This window comes from Aythya marila (genome assembly GCF_965140915.1).
Source record: "Aythya marila genome assembly, chromosome: 3".
NCBI lineage: Eukaryota > Metazoa > Chordata > Aves > Anseriformes > Anatidae > Aythya > Aythya marila.
Window position 1 is genome coordinate 49,129,210 of NC_139044.1, and position 15,940 is coordinate 49,145,149.

Consider the following 15,940-nt stretch of genomic DNA (forward strand, 5'->3'; position numbering starts at 1 on the left):
GATTTTTTTTAGCAGCATCCTGTTGCTGCTTGAGAGTGAGAAGTGAAGGTAGTAATAAATAACCTTCTGAGAACACCTACGCAGTACCTGGTAGCAGCAACAACAGCAATTAGGATAGTAGGAAAGACTAGGCAAAGCAGGGAAAAAATGGGCAAACATGGTGTGCCACTTTAGGTGCTTTACTTTGCATGCTGGGGAGATTGGAAAAGCCCGTCAGCTGAATGGAGTGAGGGTCCTGAGCATGCAAAGCGGTACATGGTATTTATATACAGAGCCATGATCACACCTGCTTTGTGTAAAACCTTTCTCCAGAGTTACTCATGTATTGATTACTCATGTGCTAATAGTTGTTAGTATGAATATATTCCCTATATACACGTATTTTGAAATACATTAAAGGTATCAGTGTAGAATATTATTCCCTTCCTCCCCCTTTGAATTTAAAGGCTTCAGCTTCAAAATGCTTTTGTTAAAGTAACGTACAGTTCTATTTAACCTGTTGTAAGGTTGTTCAAGTAAACGCCATGTGGCTTCATAACAAATCACACAAAATGGGTGAGAGAGGGGGAATGAAGAGCAGAAAAGCTGGTGTTAAGGTGAGTGATGAGAATGAGCACGTGCCTGCTCACACCATAGGTTTAAGGCATGATGCTTCACTAGGTGACCGATAACGGTGTCACTGTAGCATCAGCATCTTTCAACCCTTAAAGTAGTTTAAAATCAGGAATTACACATATATTTTTGACACGGGATATTTAAGAGAGTGCTGTGTTGCATCACAGTAATTCTGAAGCAGAAATTGTTTGGGGACTTTGCTTTTCAGGCTTTTGGAAATGTGTGATTTGCAGGACTTACACGGGAGGACTTCCTGAAGGTTACAGTACCTGTGGCAGTATCTCAAGGTTTGCACGTAATTTAAGCTTTAAGTTCAAGTAATGCTTGGTTGTGCTGATGACAAAAACCATACAGGTGACAGGAGTAGCAGTGTCCAAGCATCGCTGTCCTTGCGAGAGGTACAGGTGGAGTTTCTGGGACGGGTGCTGAGTGACTGCAGGCTAACTCCTGCGTGGCAGTGCTGGCTTTGCTTATAAGGTTTCTGCAAATTTTATTATGATTTCTTAGTGGGTGGTGGCATGTGGAGAATAAAAGAATGCAATCCTTCTGTCCAGTGGAGCTTTGGTAATTACTCCTCCACACACTTGAGCTCGAATAGCTGAGCCTGTTGTTTTCCGTCTGACCTGACAGAAGCCTGCAAAGGGTATGCACAGAGAGCTTGCTGGTAATCCTTGAAAACAAGTGAGGATGGGAACACGCAGCCTTTTGTTGGCTTGCAGAATGGAATCCCTTATTGTCCCTTAGCTGCCTGCCCCTGCCCAGTCCTCCTCCCACCATGTTTCTGCTCTGGGTGTGGTTTGTGTGGTGGGGAGATAGGAGGGGTGCCTGCTGGCCTGGCTGTCACTTAGCTCCTCAGCTGGTGTGCAGGATGGGACAGTCCCTGGCTGCTTGGGAGCACAAGCACGGGGCCTGAGGCAGACTACTGTGTTGGGAAAGGATGCACATCTGTCCTCACGGCTGCCAGATCTCTTGCCTGTGACTGTGTGTGTCCAGGAACCTCCAGAGAAGCTGTTCTGTCTTGCTTATCATTGAGCATCATTTAACTATTGGGACAAATGAGCAAGAGGTATAGTAAGATTGCAGTTAGCTGGAGGATTTACAGAAGGTTGAGGTGGAGCACACGATTTGTGTGTGGTGGTGTGTGTTTTTTGTGGAAAAGGAGTCTCAGGAAAGGAAAGTCTCACTGTGTGCAGTGTAGCTGTGCTGGTTCCTGTGCACCCTGTGCAGCCCGCCTGCCCTGAGCCAAGGAGGCATGCAGTTGCTCTGTTTGTTTATTTACTCAGATAACAGCAGTGTTATTCCAGGAGGAGGAGGGAGGCTTTCATGGGACCCTTGGCAGGAGGCAGTTTCCTCTGCTGGAGAGAGGAGAGCTCATCTGGAGATGTGTTTGTTTGCTGGTATTAACTCTGTTCTCTGCAGTTGTAGTGAAAAATGATGAAAAAGATGAAGTCCAGTAAGCATAAACAAGCCAGACTTCTCATATGAGTTTGTCCAAGCGTGCTAATGGACAAGAAGCTGCTTGGAGGAGGGCTGTCCCTGAGCTGCCTGCAGTCACCCATATATATAACTGCAGTGAGCAGATGTCTTTTTGCTTAGTCCTGTGGTGCCACTGATGGTTTCTTACTGGCTCTTAGCTTTCTCAACTAAGACAGCCTGTTTAGTTCGGGGAGCTCTCTACAACACTCCTGCTGTTCAATGATGGACCGGGAGGGCTGAGGGCTGCAAATGGCTTCCGGCATTTCTGCGGATCCCTCCTTTCCTGGGTAACACAACTTCCCATCCAAGCCTGGTCGCTGTGGGAAGTCTGAAGCACTTCAGCAGCAGTTGCTGCAGAAGACAGAACAGCTCTGTGAGGTGCTGTCCTTCCCTTTGCCCTGTGTGGCTTTTCTTTTTGGAAGAGGATGAATAAAATCCATTGTTGCACATGGGGAGGGAAGTAGAGCACCTGGGTGGGAGAAATGTCATGCTAATTCTACAAAGATGGATAATAAACATGTATTCTTTTGGTAGTTGTGACAATAGAAAAATAAATGTTGTGTGCTCTAACTGGTACAGCTGAAGAGTTAATGTCTCACAGGGTGCTATTTGATCACCCAAGTGTCATTGCAGGGCATAAAAATAAAAACATCCACCTTCTGGATGCTTGATGCTGCAGTTACTCAGGGCACTTGCTAGCCACCATCCCCTCAATCATCACTGTGACTGTACCACTGTGGAAATGCGCTTGTGATAAATTTAAGAGTGATCATCTTCCCTCCTTCATCCCCAGCAGCAGGAGGTTGGGCAGCATGGCTTTGCTTTCAGGATAAAGGCAGCATTAGCTGGTAGAGGCTTCCTTAGCTGAGGGTGCCTTGACAAACAGAGGGCCGTGGGCTTGCACATGCTCCAGAAGTGCTCCCCAGCCTTCCTCCTGTGCACTCCTTGCCCTCTGCCTTCCCTGAGGTGAAACCCAGCACCTTAGCACTGCTTTTTTTCTGGGGAGAGCTTGGTCATATTTAGGGACTTGTTCAGTTGGAAGGGACATTCAAATACCACCTAGCCCACCTCAGAGCTGCCCAAAGGTTGAGGCATATTATTGAGGGTGTTATCCAAATGCTTCTGAACACTGACAGGAGTGGGATGGTTGCTCCCCCTGGCTTAGCAAGGTCTGATGCTGCTCAGAGTGCACATATATGCATATAGTGTGTGTGTGTGGGTACATGTACATTGCTTCTAGTGCTTTTAGCCATGCACATGCCTGGAGGCTTTGGAGTACTCTTGTTTAATTTTATGCTGCTGATGGGACTGTTCTGAGAGTATTCTCTATCCTGGTGTTCATCTTGGCCAGCATTTCTTACCAGAACTATGCTTAACTGGACCAGAACTACGTTCTGGACCAGCATGGGTACCTATGGAAGTCTGCTGAAAATAAAACCAACCCACATAACTGTGGTTAAGAATGAAATCTTGCAGGTTTGTCATTCTTCCAGCCCACGTTTGCTAAATTGAAAACAATGTATCAAAAGATGCTTTCTATTGAAAAATCCCCATGAAATTCAGAAGAAAGTTTTGAGATGTTTCTGTTCTCGGAGGCGGAAACTGGCATTTACAAAACAAGACGCTGTCCTGTGACGGTGGCCAGCAGGCACAGGGGTCCTGCTGAAATACACATTGTGCCCCGGTGTAGTTTTATAAAGGTGCCTACAAATGAGCAGGAGCCTTTTTTTCAGGAGTGCTCAGCATTTGAAATGACAAATAAAACGTGGCAGGCAGCTGTGCCTCCTGTTGGACCTCCCCCGGCTCCTCTGGTGCTGCTGGGAGCAGAGGAGGCTCAGGGTGCTCTGTGGAAGGGTGGTGCTGCTTAAGTTTCCCAGGTATGACTGCAGTGTAACCAACACATCCTGCAGACTGATGTGCTCCAGAAATTTAACCGAGTTTACATTTGAAATGTTCCCTTCGGTGCCTGTACACGAGAATAAAGGACACTTGCCTCCATGCCGCCTGCCCTCCCCCAGATAAGAGTAACTAAAATTGGGGATGTCACACTTTATCTATAATTTCTGGTATTTCCTTCTGCAAGATGAGCCAGTTGGTTAGCTGCAGCAGCCACATGAGTGCTATTTCACAAGGGCACCATGTGTCAAGCCCAATATTACTAAAACACTGTGTGCTGGAAGTGTTTGGTGTTGGAGCCATCCGTGTGAGTGCTGTGATGGTATCAGCATGTTATCTTTACCGTGGTGCTCTAACAGCTGCAATACTCAAAACCTTGTTCCTTTTCCACAGTAGTGAGGCCAGTCCTAGTTCCGGTGCTGCAAACTCCACGTTCAACACAGTGCTTCATGCTGCCATGAACCTGCTGTGCAAAAGGGGCTGCAACTGAGATGCTAAGCACTCTTCATTACCCATCTGATGTTGCTGTTGCTGTCGGCTTCCTGGGAGTAGAGGTTAAACTAATTACTAGTTTCCATCAAGATGCACTCAAAACATTGCTTTCTGTTTAAGTTCCTGTCATTGCCTTTTCAGCATCCTTCTCTTTAGCATTGTCCTCTAAGCTCTCTTATTTGCTCACTGAAGATCCAGCATTGGGTGGTCTGCTAATTCAAAACGTGTTTGTCAGGCCAGTGGAAAAAAAAGTCTCATGTTGTGGTGAAATAAAACATCCCGAACAAAATTATGGGGTGTTAATGTCACACAGCATGAGGAATGCTCAACTAGAAGCTTATTATAGCAGCATTAGGAGGGGTAGGGCTGGAGAGGTAGCTCAGAAACCCTGCAGAAGCGTGCTGTGTCTCTAGGAAGGAGAAAAGTTCTTGGCTCTCTTGCGAGAGAGTTCCTCCTTCACCTTCCTTCTCTGTATTTTCTTGTTCTGCCCATAAGAAATCCTGACAGTTTTTTCCCTCTTTTCCTCCTCCATAAAACCAACCTTTTCTTGCAGACATGTCTGGAAGGGTGGAAGTTCATAGAAGTGTTAACCAGGCCCTGCTTGGAACAAAGCTGGGAGGAGGGAGGCCGTGAAAACAATGCCAATTTCCTCTTCTCCATGTCAAGGCATTCAAGGCTCTTTGGAAGGCTCCCCAGAACCAGATGGCAAGGAAGAAATGGAAACCAATCTCATTCTAGACAACTGTATTGCTTACGGGGAATTTTTGTAATTAAAGGATGTTGTCCTCTGCTCCAATTATTGCATGCAACTGTGAACTTGAATTTCACTGTGAATCTGGTGCTGACTTTGCTGGGGTGGCATGGAGAAGTGGTCTTGGGTATTTCCGAGCTCACCTTCGAATGAATTTATGAAATTCTTTTTTTCCCTCCCTCTCTTCTTTCCCCCCTTGTGCCTTCTCTCTTCTGCTTTCCTGCTGCATAGACTGGGCTGTTGATGTGTAGTATTTCATGTGTGACGTGTGGCATTCAGGCCTTCTCTTCTGCAAGGTCTGAGTCGCCATCTGAGCTGCAATTCTGAAAACTGTCAAAGTTAACTTGTCTTGTGTTGAGCCTAGGCTTATTTTTCTCCCATGTTTTGTAATACTCGGGTAAGCATAAAAGCATGTGATTTCTCCCTACTAAACTTTTGTTTAGGCTTGACTCTACATTTTACTTCTTCCTGTAGTTTCAGCTGGTCTGTTTGGCTGGTCTTTTTTATCTTACATGACGATAAGAAGACTAGGCAGACAGCCAGCTGCTGTTGAACTATAATAGAGTCGGTGGTATGTACAAAATTTGATTACTGCTGTCAACACCAGAGTGAATAAAAGAGAGCACATACTCTAGGCAGAGAGCTGCTAAATAAATGGCCTATTGAATTCAGTAGTAGTAGGAATAGGCCATCTCCTAATGAATGAAGTGTTTTATGGAGAGTGTGTGTGTGAGTGTGTTGAACTCTTGAGTTTGTTTAGGAAAACAAAACAAAAAACCAAAACTCTTTTGCCTTCTTCTAAGATTGCTTTCCCGAAAAGCTCCTATTTCTTTCTTGCTTATCGCCTCTTATGATTAACGCATGGATTTCACACCCAATACTTCAGCCTTTGGCAGAGGCTGTAACCTCATGTTTTAAAAAGCATCTTAAAAAAAAAAAATAACAAAAAAATTGCCATCCTAAAGCTAACTTCTTTGTCTGTAGAATTAGTAACATGATTTCACATCAGAACCTATCTCTGTTTAGGCAAGGCGTTTTGTTTAAAATGAAGAATTTAAAACAAAACCATTCCCTCTCCGTCCCCGTATACTTTTTTTTTTTTTTTTTTTTTTTAAGGTAATAAATATTCTCAGTGTATCTTCTTATTGAAATGTTGGATTTTTGGAATAAAACTTGCTGTTAGATTAAAGCAACTTCTCTAACATGTGGTATGTAACTTGTAGTGGCAGGCAAAGCTCCAGAGTATAAATACTTTGGAAGATCTCTGGTGAATCAGTGGCTTCCCTCAGCCCCTCTAATACCTTAATGCTGAAGCTCAACAAGTGATGGAGGCTCTGAGATGGTGTTGGTCTCACAGCCCTCGCTGGCTGCATGCCTTTTCTTTATTGAGGAGTGGGAAACCTCAGTGTTGTAATGATAGCCAACTCCTGGAACTCATGCCTATCTTTCCATCTTGGCAAGTGCCTGATGGAGAAGGTCTTGATGTGGTTTGGGCCTTGCCTGGGAGGAGGAGGCAGGGCCTGTCTGCAGTAGGTGAGATGAGGTATGGGATCAGCAGCAGGGCTCTCCTAGGAACTGCAGACCAGCCTCATCAGGACCTGAAAAAACAGAGTTGAGGGGCTGTTGGTAGTAATTCTAGCATGTGTGGATAGCTTCCTGCTAATTGTCATCGTGTGCTTGGTAGAATTGGTGATGTATCTTTCTTGTGCTTTTGAAGTGCTTTGTTATAGTAAGGTTGAGATCTGTATTTGCTATGGCAAAATAAATCATCTTTGTTTTGTTTCAAAAATAGGAATCTTAGTTTTAAAACTTTATTACCTTTTCACGTTGCTCTTGCTTGCATGGTCCACAGAAATGTTTGGATACAAAAGTCTGATTTAGCCCCATGAATGTACGATTGTCTTTGTTCACGGAAACAAAACTCTTCTTGTGTGCATTTTGCAGTCTTCAACTTTGAGGAATTCTTAAAATTGGAGGGGGGGAGGGAGCAACCCCACCCCATAAAATAAAGCAAGACTGATTCTTGCCCCAGTAAACTTAGAAAAATACTGATTTTATTTATTTACTTAAAATTTCCTCCCCTGTCCTCCCGCCGTGTCTGTCAAATATGTGATGGTGAACTGGATCGTAAATAAGAGAGAAAAGCTGCAATTAGAACAGCCGTCACAGCGGAGTATACCAATACAGGCAAATCAAACAGCACTTGTCTTTCTGCTGCTGAAACCAGTTCTGTGCACTGCTCTTCCCTGAGTGTAACGCCTGTACTTCTGCTATATTTAACCTCCTCTTGTATTACCTTCTTGTGACTATTGGAGTTCTGTAGAGCTTAATATCCACAAATGTAAAATTTGGAATCCCATGCCTTTCAAAACTACAGGATGGAAAGTCCTCTCCATCTGATTATAAAGTTGACAACAGGATGTTGAAGGTCAAGGGATTAGATTCCCCTTCCGTACCGACGGTAAACGCAGTTTAAAGGCCCATTGTAAAATAACTCTGGTGCTGTCGTAGCCTTTTATTATTAACCTCCTGCTCTGGTAGGCTGGGGTCCGTCTTGTTTGGAATCACTGCACAGTGGAAACTGCATACCTAGTCACAGTTTGTGATTCTTGCATCCACACGGAGGTTATCTGTGGGACTTCTTATGCTGAAATCTGGCATTAAAGTCTTCCTGTGATCCCTTGAAGTACCATTAGATGACATGGCTGCTCACCTTGCAGACTGGTTCTGGTTTCATGTCCTATCAAGCACGTGGGGAAAAAAGTGTTACGGAAATATTGCGTGCTTCTTGCGAAGTAAATGCTAAAAATATTTAGGGTTCTTAAAATAAGTATTTTTGAGCAGACGGGTTGAACAGAAAAGGAAAATTGCCACCTTCTTTCCTGTTTTCTGCACGTAGGACGTGACTTGTCAGTGCTTGAAAGCTGGAGTGTTCTGTTTTCATAAGGAATAGCAAAGTGGTGTGTTCATCTCTTTTTGAGGAGAAATACCTTAATTCACTTGAAACTTGTTACTTGTTTATATGTAGCTTTTAGAAAGGTTTGTTTCCTGGATGGTTTCAGTCACGGTGTGGCTGAATGTGTCAAACCCTCTGAGGGAAACCAACGCTTCCCTCCCCCTCGAATCCCGGCATGCAGTTCTGGTGCGGGTGTTAGTGTGCACTTCCTCTCCATCTTCACTTTCCTGTTTTTCAAAGACCGAGCTTGATCATGAGTGTTCAAACAGCCAAAAAGGTTGCGTGGAAAAAGTACAAGGTTGCTGTGCCTCGGGACACTGACACACAGACCTGTTATCCCCCGCTGGGTGAGTGCATGTTTAAGTGTATTTTCAGAGCTCTGTGGATGAAAGGATCCAGCCACCAGGGTCTGTTCTTATCTTCTGTACAAGCTACTTTGACCAATTTAGCTCAAGTTTGCTGAATCTGACAGGAGCAGGTAGTCGAAGGCATGGCAGGAAACGGTACAAGGGGAAGAGTCCTTACAGTCTGTTTTGTTTCTGTGGCACTGCTCCACTGCGAGCACTGGGAGACCTGTGCCTGCTCCGCACCTACTGCTGCAGGACTTGCTTTGTAACGCTCGGTGTTCCCTTTCACGTATAAGATGCTGACTGTCGTGGTGTAAGTCTTAATGCAGTTCTCTTTAAGTGAAAGTCTCAATACCCCTGCTTTTCTTAACTTACATGATGTTATGGTGATTTTAGTATTCAATGGTATTTTTTTATTCTCTATAACTCTGCTTACTGTGTTTTTTGGGACTTCCATACTTAAAACAGTTCCTTCAACCCTTTTTTTTCAGTTTAACTTTAACTTTGGTGACGCCTCCAAGGATCTATATAATCTCTCTCTCTCTCTCTCTACTTTTTTTTTTTTTTGGGGGGGGGGGGGGTGCTTTGGAGCAAAAGAAATTGGTGATGTTTCTCTTTCCTGTTCTTTTTGCCATCCTGCTTTGGGGCAGAATGGGAAATATGCTCTTGAGATGCAGTAATTGACAGATGGGAGCTGATTATTTTGTGAATTGTTGTCAGAACTTTGCCGGTACAGAATTGACCAACCCACAGAGAACTTGGTCCATTTCATTTGACTTGACTTCTGGCATGACATATGTACGTATGTAAATATGTATATATATATGTGTGTTTGTTCGAAAGCTGGAGTCTGACTATGGCTTTATGCAGCAGGAAAAGCAACGTCTTAAGATATAGCAGCAGAATGTCTACTTTTAAATAAATAAAACGATGGGCTGAGATTCTGGTCTTACGTGTGCTTGCAGTTAGAACAATGAAGTGTGTTTGGATGTATGCCAGTTGGGTTGAGATCAGGAGCTATTCTCTCATGGCCCAATCTGAACTTCTAGAACTGAAAAAAATGTGAAAACTCCATAACTTGGGTGGAGTTCCTTTGGACAGTGAATCTGGAGAGCTCGTTACATTACAGGTTAGAGAGATGTGGTGTTCTTCAGAATCTCCATATATTCAACCTGCTAATGAGGTACAACTTTAGTTGATTAGTTTTGTATGCAGATAAGATAGTGATGTTTGCATGCTAGGCTAGTGTAAAACTCCAAGGTAAAGAGATGACTGCTGTTTTTTTCCCATGCTTTATATGCTCGAGCAGGCAGTGCTTAGTGACTGTTTCTTAAGGCCAATGTACCTCCCTGTGAGCTGAGAGCCCCCTGTTTTTAAAAGCATGTATGTTGTGGCTGCTATATTGCAATTATATCTTTATATATAATTTAAAAGTGTATATTTTTATATAAATAAAATATATTTGCAGTCAAACATCATTTTTTTTTTTCTAAGAAAATCCCTATACTGTAATGGTTCAGAACTTTCCATAAAGCGTGGGACTGTAGACCTGCTTTCTGGGACAGTGATGTTCTTGAATTCGGTCATCTGCTCATTCTCAAACACTTTTTTCACTCTGTATTTGGAGCACTTGATAGACTTGGGTGTTTGGGCAATTGAATTAAAAATGAACGGAGAAGAAGAGAGCAAAATAATCTGAAAAAAGGTAGAAGGTGAGATGTGTGGAAGCAACAACTTGGAAAAAAACCTGAAAGTAAAAACTGAAATCTCAATATGGGGCAGGGGAGAACATTTCTCCAGGTTAGAGAGGATAAATATTTTAATAAAGCAGTTCAGGAACTATATTCAAGCAGTCACTGTTTCTTCTTCATTTCCATCAATGTTCACGTAAGTCCTGAATGTAAATAACGGGGACACTTGAAGTTTAGGAGGCACCTTGTGTGCAGCTCTTTGGCTAGAAGTTAATGGAGGTTATTTGTTAGCTCGTAAATACAGTGTTGGCAGAGGTGCAGCCTTGGTCTTGCTGGTTTGTTGTTTAAATGCTGCAGATTTCCTGAACAGTAAGAAACGTGGGTGGGTGAGAATTGGTGGGGCTGGTGGCAGGGAGGCTGAAGCTCTTATCTGGTGAATTGTGTGAACGTGAATGAGTTAGTTTAGGTGAAGCCTAAATGGGTGAGAGTCTTCTGTCCTCTGGAGTCTGAACGGCATGGGAAAGAGCAGGGGAGGCTTCTCCCCTGCCTCCGACTTGATGTGGGTAAAAAGGATTGTGATTTCTCCAAGGACTCTTGAACCCATATGGGGTCTTTTTTGTGAAACGGTACTAAATGCTTTGGAGAATGGTGCAGGAAAGCCTGTAGTGAAAATTATAGCATTGTCTCTTTCAAATGAGCACGTTAAGTTGGAGATTTGGTTTGTGGCCTGAAGCATACTAAATATTAACTTCTGTAATTGGATGTCCTTATTTATAAAGGTCTAATCTCTCCTAAAAGCCTTGAAAGCTCTCAGGTCAGTGCTGGGAGTGCAGTGGCACAGGTGGGCTGCGTGGTGCCTGGCTGTGGCCAACGCTGGATCTTTATCTGAGGGGGGGAATGAGAGAAGGGCTCTCTCACTTTCTTCACCTGGCCAAGCAGGTGGTCTCTCCTGTTCATTGCCACCCAATGCCATGGGAAAGTGTTCTCCTTTTTCCCGGAAACTGTTCCAGAAAAACTGGTGGGCTAAATTGTATTTATCTATGCACACCATAGCAGTGTAGCTGCATTTCATGTGATGCTTTTTAAAACTTTTCTTCCTGCCTCAAGTGCCTTGTTGTCTAGACGACTGTCACTCCTCCATTTGTGGGGAGGTTCTTTATCTATATGAAGAAAGCAGGAAAAAGTTGCAAGTGGTGTGAAACTTTCTGAAAATGCATTGCCCTTTGGCACTGTTTCTGTAAAATACCAGCTCTGGAGGCCAATACAGCAGTCTGCAGTAATTGAATGACCTTTGTTACTGATACCTTTTTTCATACTGTTGTCAACAGAAGTAAAAGAGATCAGTTTACTTGTTATTGTATGAGCTGTTCTGGGCAGCTCCCACCCCCTTTATTTTTTATAGCAATGGGAAATAACGGCAATGACACAACTGAGGTGTTTTGCAAAGTAATAGCTTAGATGTTTTCTGCGTGTGTTTAATTGTGCATTTAGTTTCTGTTAACAGTTGGGTATCCCTTCTTGATCAATAACCTCCCTTTGGAAATCCTAAGAGCACTAGGTTACACATTAAAAGCGTTAAAAGCTTCCTTTCAGGTGGGAAGAAGTTTGCGTTCTCACAGGATAGATGCACTGATAGCAGCTTGAAATGATTTTTATCGTGAGACTGTGAACTGTTACAACAGCAAGAATATTTGCTGTATTGTTCATGTTACTGTGAGCAGTTGCAAAGCTCTGGGTTGGTTGGTTTGCTTAGCAGAGCTGTGCTGGAGGGTCGGTTTCAAATTTGCTTTATTTAAAGCAACTCTGGCTTTTGCACACATGGAAACTGTATATTTCTTGGCAGCAGGTGATGATGAATGTGCTTTGAAATACAGTGTAGTTTTAGATGAAATGCACAAGAGCAGATAGTTTTCATATTGCATAGTCTCATTTTGAGTCTTCACGTGAACTGTTTTTAAGGCTCGGAAGGACTTTTTCTCTTAGCTCTCTCCTCTTCATATGTACATTAAATTAAGTACACATGCATACCGAAAAAGTGGAAAATATTTCTGTGTTTTCTTTCTTATAGCCCAGTCAGCTCAGTAAGCTGCAGGGGAGTTTTCTTGCAGTTGGATGCAGTCCGTGCCCCTTTGCATTGTCGGATGCAGTTGGTGCCTGTGACTCACTCTTGCCGTATGGAGAAACTGTTCCTCTCGCTAGTGAATAATCTGGTGTTGGTTCGCTTTTATGTTTTCACTGAAATGTTCTGACCCTTAACTGGAGGGCTCCATATGCTTCCTGTTCTGGTCCCTTATGAATAGGGCAGGAATTGGCAGGGATATGGTCTGCTATGTGACCTAATTTGTGTGGCGTCTGGGTGGAGTGCATTGTAACCGTCACGGAGCGAGGGGCTGAGAAAGCGAGCCGCAGTAATTCCCTCGCTGATCCTTCCCGCGGATAAACAGCGGGCTTGTTGTACAAGGGAAGGAGAGGCGTTGTCGTTTGACACTTGTTACGTGCTGAGATGAATTTTTAGCCGAAAGTTCAGACGAACAGCAAAGAAAATGGCTAAAAGATTCTCCTCTCCTAAAACTTGGAAGCAGCGGGTGTGGTGGCCGAGTTCGGGGTGGTGTGGAGCAGCAGTCTGCAACTTTCCCCTCGTGTCCCCCCGGATCAGAGCTGGCATGCAGCAGCAGTCACTGATAGCTTTTTGTAGCATTTGGCAGTTAAAAGAGCTCGCACTATCACTTCAGACGGCAGCAGCATGGTTGGATCCGTCTTTCACTAATTGTGGCTTTCATACCGCACTGATGGAATATCTCCTTTTCGTTGATGTAAAGCACCATTCAGGATTGCTTAACTACACTTGGGTGTGATTAACTTGAAATTAGGACCTGGGAAGTGCTAATTCATAGTATGTGGATGCATTATTGTGTTGTATGCCTGGAATAAAAAGTGGGCTGGGCAGATACTGGAACTGTGGCCATGTTAGTAAAAAATCACGTATTTCCAGGAAACTATTTGAAAGTGGAATATTAAAAAATATTTTTATTTAGCTGAGACTAACTTCATAAAGAGTGTGTGATGATCAGGCAGGTCCTGTCCGAGTCTTTCTCCTGTGTTGGTGACTGACTGGTCCAAACCCAGCACATCTGTGGGATTAACTGAGCTGCATGTCCATCCTCACTCACACTGATGCTTCAAGACGACCTTCCTAAGGCAGAAAGAGATTCATGCTGTGTGTGTGTTTGTTTGTTTGTTTTTGAGTTGGTGAAGCCAATCCTGTAATACTGTTTACTTTATTTTTTTCAGATGTGTATTTCTAGTCCAGGAAAAGTATAGCTCAATCATTTTCAGCTTCAGATTGTTTTAAAAGGTTCTTAGCTGGTTTAGTGTGCTGCGACACACGGTATTTTTAAAGCAATTCACAAAACACTTTGCACGCTACTGAAATCAACTTCTTGCCCCAAGCTCAGCTATAGTAAAATCAATATTTACTTGGCCTGTGTGACCGAAGCCTTTTTATATATGAGGAAAATATTTACTTCCACTGCTGTTTTTAAGGTAGCAAAGAGATGATAGTCTATATTTTCTGAAAGTAGAACAATAGATCCCTCTAAATAAAGGACCAATGAAACCATATTATCTTTCATAGAGCCAGTCTCTATGTAGATTTTTGCAAATTTCTGTCAGGCACACCACTTTCTAAAAAAAATAAATAGCTTTTGCTTATCCACGTATAACCCAAAAAGCAAATAAATATTATTATATTTCAACAACTAAAAATATCATAAGCCTGGAGTCGAATATCTGAAAACTAATCATTGTAACTAAATAACATTCATTTTCTTTTCCCTGATTTTCTATAATGTAGGTTTTGCTTTGTATTTTTCAACCAAATAATTTGCTACTAAATTTTGTTGTAGTTTTCCTTTCAATGAAAGAATGTTATAAGCTTCAGTTTCCTTATGACAGATTAAGATAGAAGACCATACTCTGGAATTTTTAGCACTTTGTAAAAGAAAGGCAAAAAATGCTGTCAGTTGATGCCTCACCATCATCCCTGTATCTGTTTTCTTAAAATCTCATGTCAGCATTCCTTATCTAATCTACAAAAAGTAGCTTAAAAAAAAGTTCCAAGTGGGGGTTATACAGATAATTTTCTTGTGGGGACATGCCTCAACCTTTTGTTTGGCAACCTTGAGTCTCTCACAATGACCAAGCTTATTTGACAGTGTCCTGGTTTCAGTTTAATAAATGAGAGAATATTATTGATGAATGTCAGTATCAAATGATGGCTTATTCGTAGTGTACTTTGTGGTAATAAAGAAGCAGTAAATGCTCTGTACAGTTACAGAAGCAAGTTTTATTTTATTTTTTTTTTGAGCTGTAGGCAGAGCTGATCATACCAAAGTTAACATTAGTAACAAGAGTTGCAAGTGATAACACTAAGGCAGGATTATACCAATTGCATTGCACGTCTGACATTTTTAGTTAGTCTGATGTGGTTTTATTTTTGTCTTTAGTGTAACCAAGCAGTATATTCTTGAAAATAATCAGTCTGTTATAAAAGTAATTATTTTAACCAAGTCTTTTTTACTGGTATTGCAATTGAAAGAGAAAGCAAACCATTGCTGGCCAAATAAGGTACATAGTCATCTTGTGATATTTCACTTTGGCAATGGATGAATATCAGAAATCAGCGCTGTTTAATTCATTGCTAGGATCAAATGATTTATGGGAATGACAGTGTGCAATACTGTAATGCACTTTGCGTGTAGAACATCCATCTTTTTTTTTTTTAAAACTTCCTTAACAATAAAAACATCTTCAAGAGTGGTATCCTGAAGAGTTGAGCTGAAATTATTTTATGGCCAGGTAAACCGTCATGCTATCTTATCTGACATTCTTCCCTGAGCTATGGAGAAACATTTTTCTGTATAAATAGCAGTAAGGATGCCTTGCAGCAGTTGATGCTGTCTTTATTAACTGCAAAACGGCTTTGTTGTTCCACCCTGTTGTGAGTGGACCTCGGCCAGCAGCTATGCACCCACCCTGCCGTGCTCTTGCTCACTCTCCTCAACAAGACTGGGGGAGGAGAAAGATGGAAAAGCTTGTGCGTTGAGATATCAACAAGGAGATAGCTTGACAGTTACCATTGTAGACAAAGTAGACTTGAAGAAAATTGATTTAATTCATTGCTAATTAAAATAGGGTTGGATGATGAGAAAAAAAATAAAATAAAATAAAATAAAATAAAATGCCCTCTCCCTACCTCCCTACTTCTTCCCAGGCTCAACTTTGCTCCGCTCTTTCCCTCTTGTCTTCTCTTCTCTCTGAGCAGTCCAGGGCGATGTGAAAAGGTTGGGATGCATCACTCCATAGCAGTTCCTCACACTGTCCCCTGCTCCAGTTGGGGTTCCTCCCATGGGATGCAGTCCTTCAGCAAATGGCCACCACGTCCTGTGTGAGGACCTCCCATGCAGGCAGCCAGCCAGCTCCACCATGGTCTTCTACATGGACTGCAGGGGAACTTCTACTTCAGCACCTGGAGCACCTCCTGCCCTCTTTCACTGGCCTTGCTGTCCTTGGGGTGGTTTCTCACACTATATTCCTCACTCCTTTCTGTGCCTGGCAGTGTACGCTTTCTTAAATACCTTTCCCAGGTGCTCTGCCATGTTGTCTGCTGCGCCCAGCCGTGCCCTGCGGTGGGGCTGTTGGGGCTGTGTCCTGAACA

General features: G+C 42.8%; 1 protein-coding gene across 4 annotated transcripts in view; it reads left to right on the forward strand.

Moving 5' to 3' along the window:
- The window catches only part of UTRN (utrophin), a 366,390-nt gene that overhangs the window by 22,742 nt on the left and 327,708 nt on the right, over window positions 1-15,940 (forward strand). For 3 of the 4 annotated variants that reach the window (XM_082756433.1, XM_082756435.1, XM_082756436.1), the window contains exon 1: window positions 8,418-8,533. The exons of the other annotated variant lie outside the window; for it this stretch is intronic. In XM_082756433.1, the coding sequence (XP_082612559.1) occupies window positions 8,440-8,533 (94 nt within the window). In that variant the 5' untranslated portion in view covers window positions 8,418-8,439. Of the gene's footprint in view, window positions 1-8,417; window positions 8,534-15,940 lie in introns of those variants that run through there. 4 annotated transcript variants of the gene reach the window in all.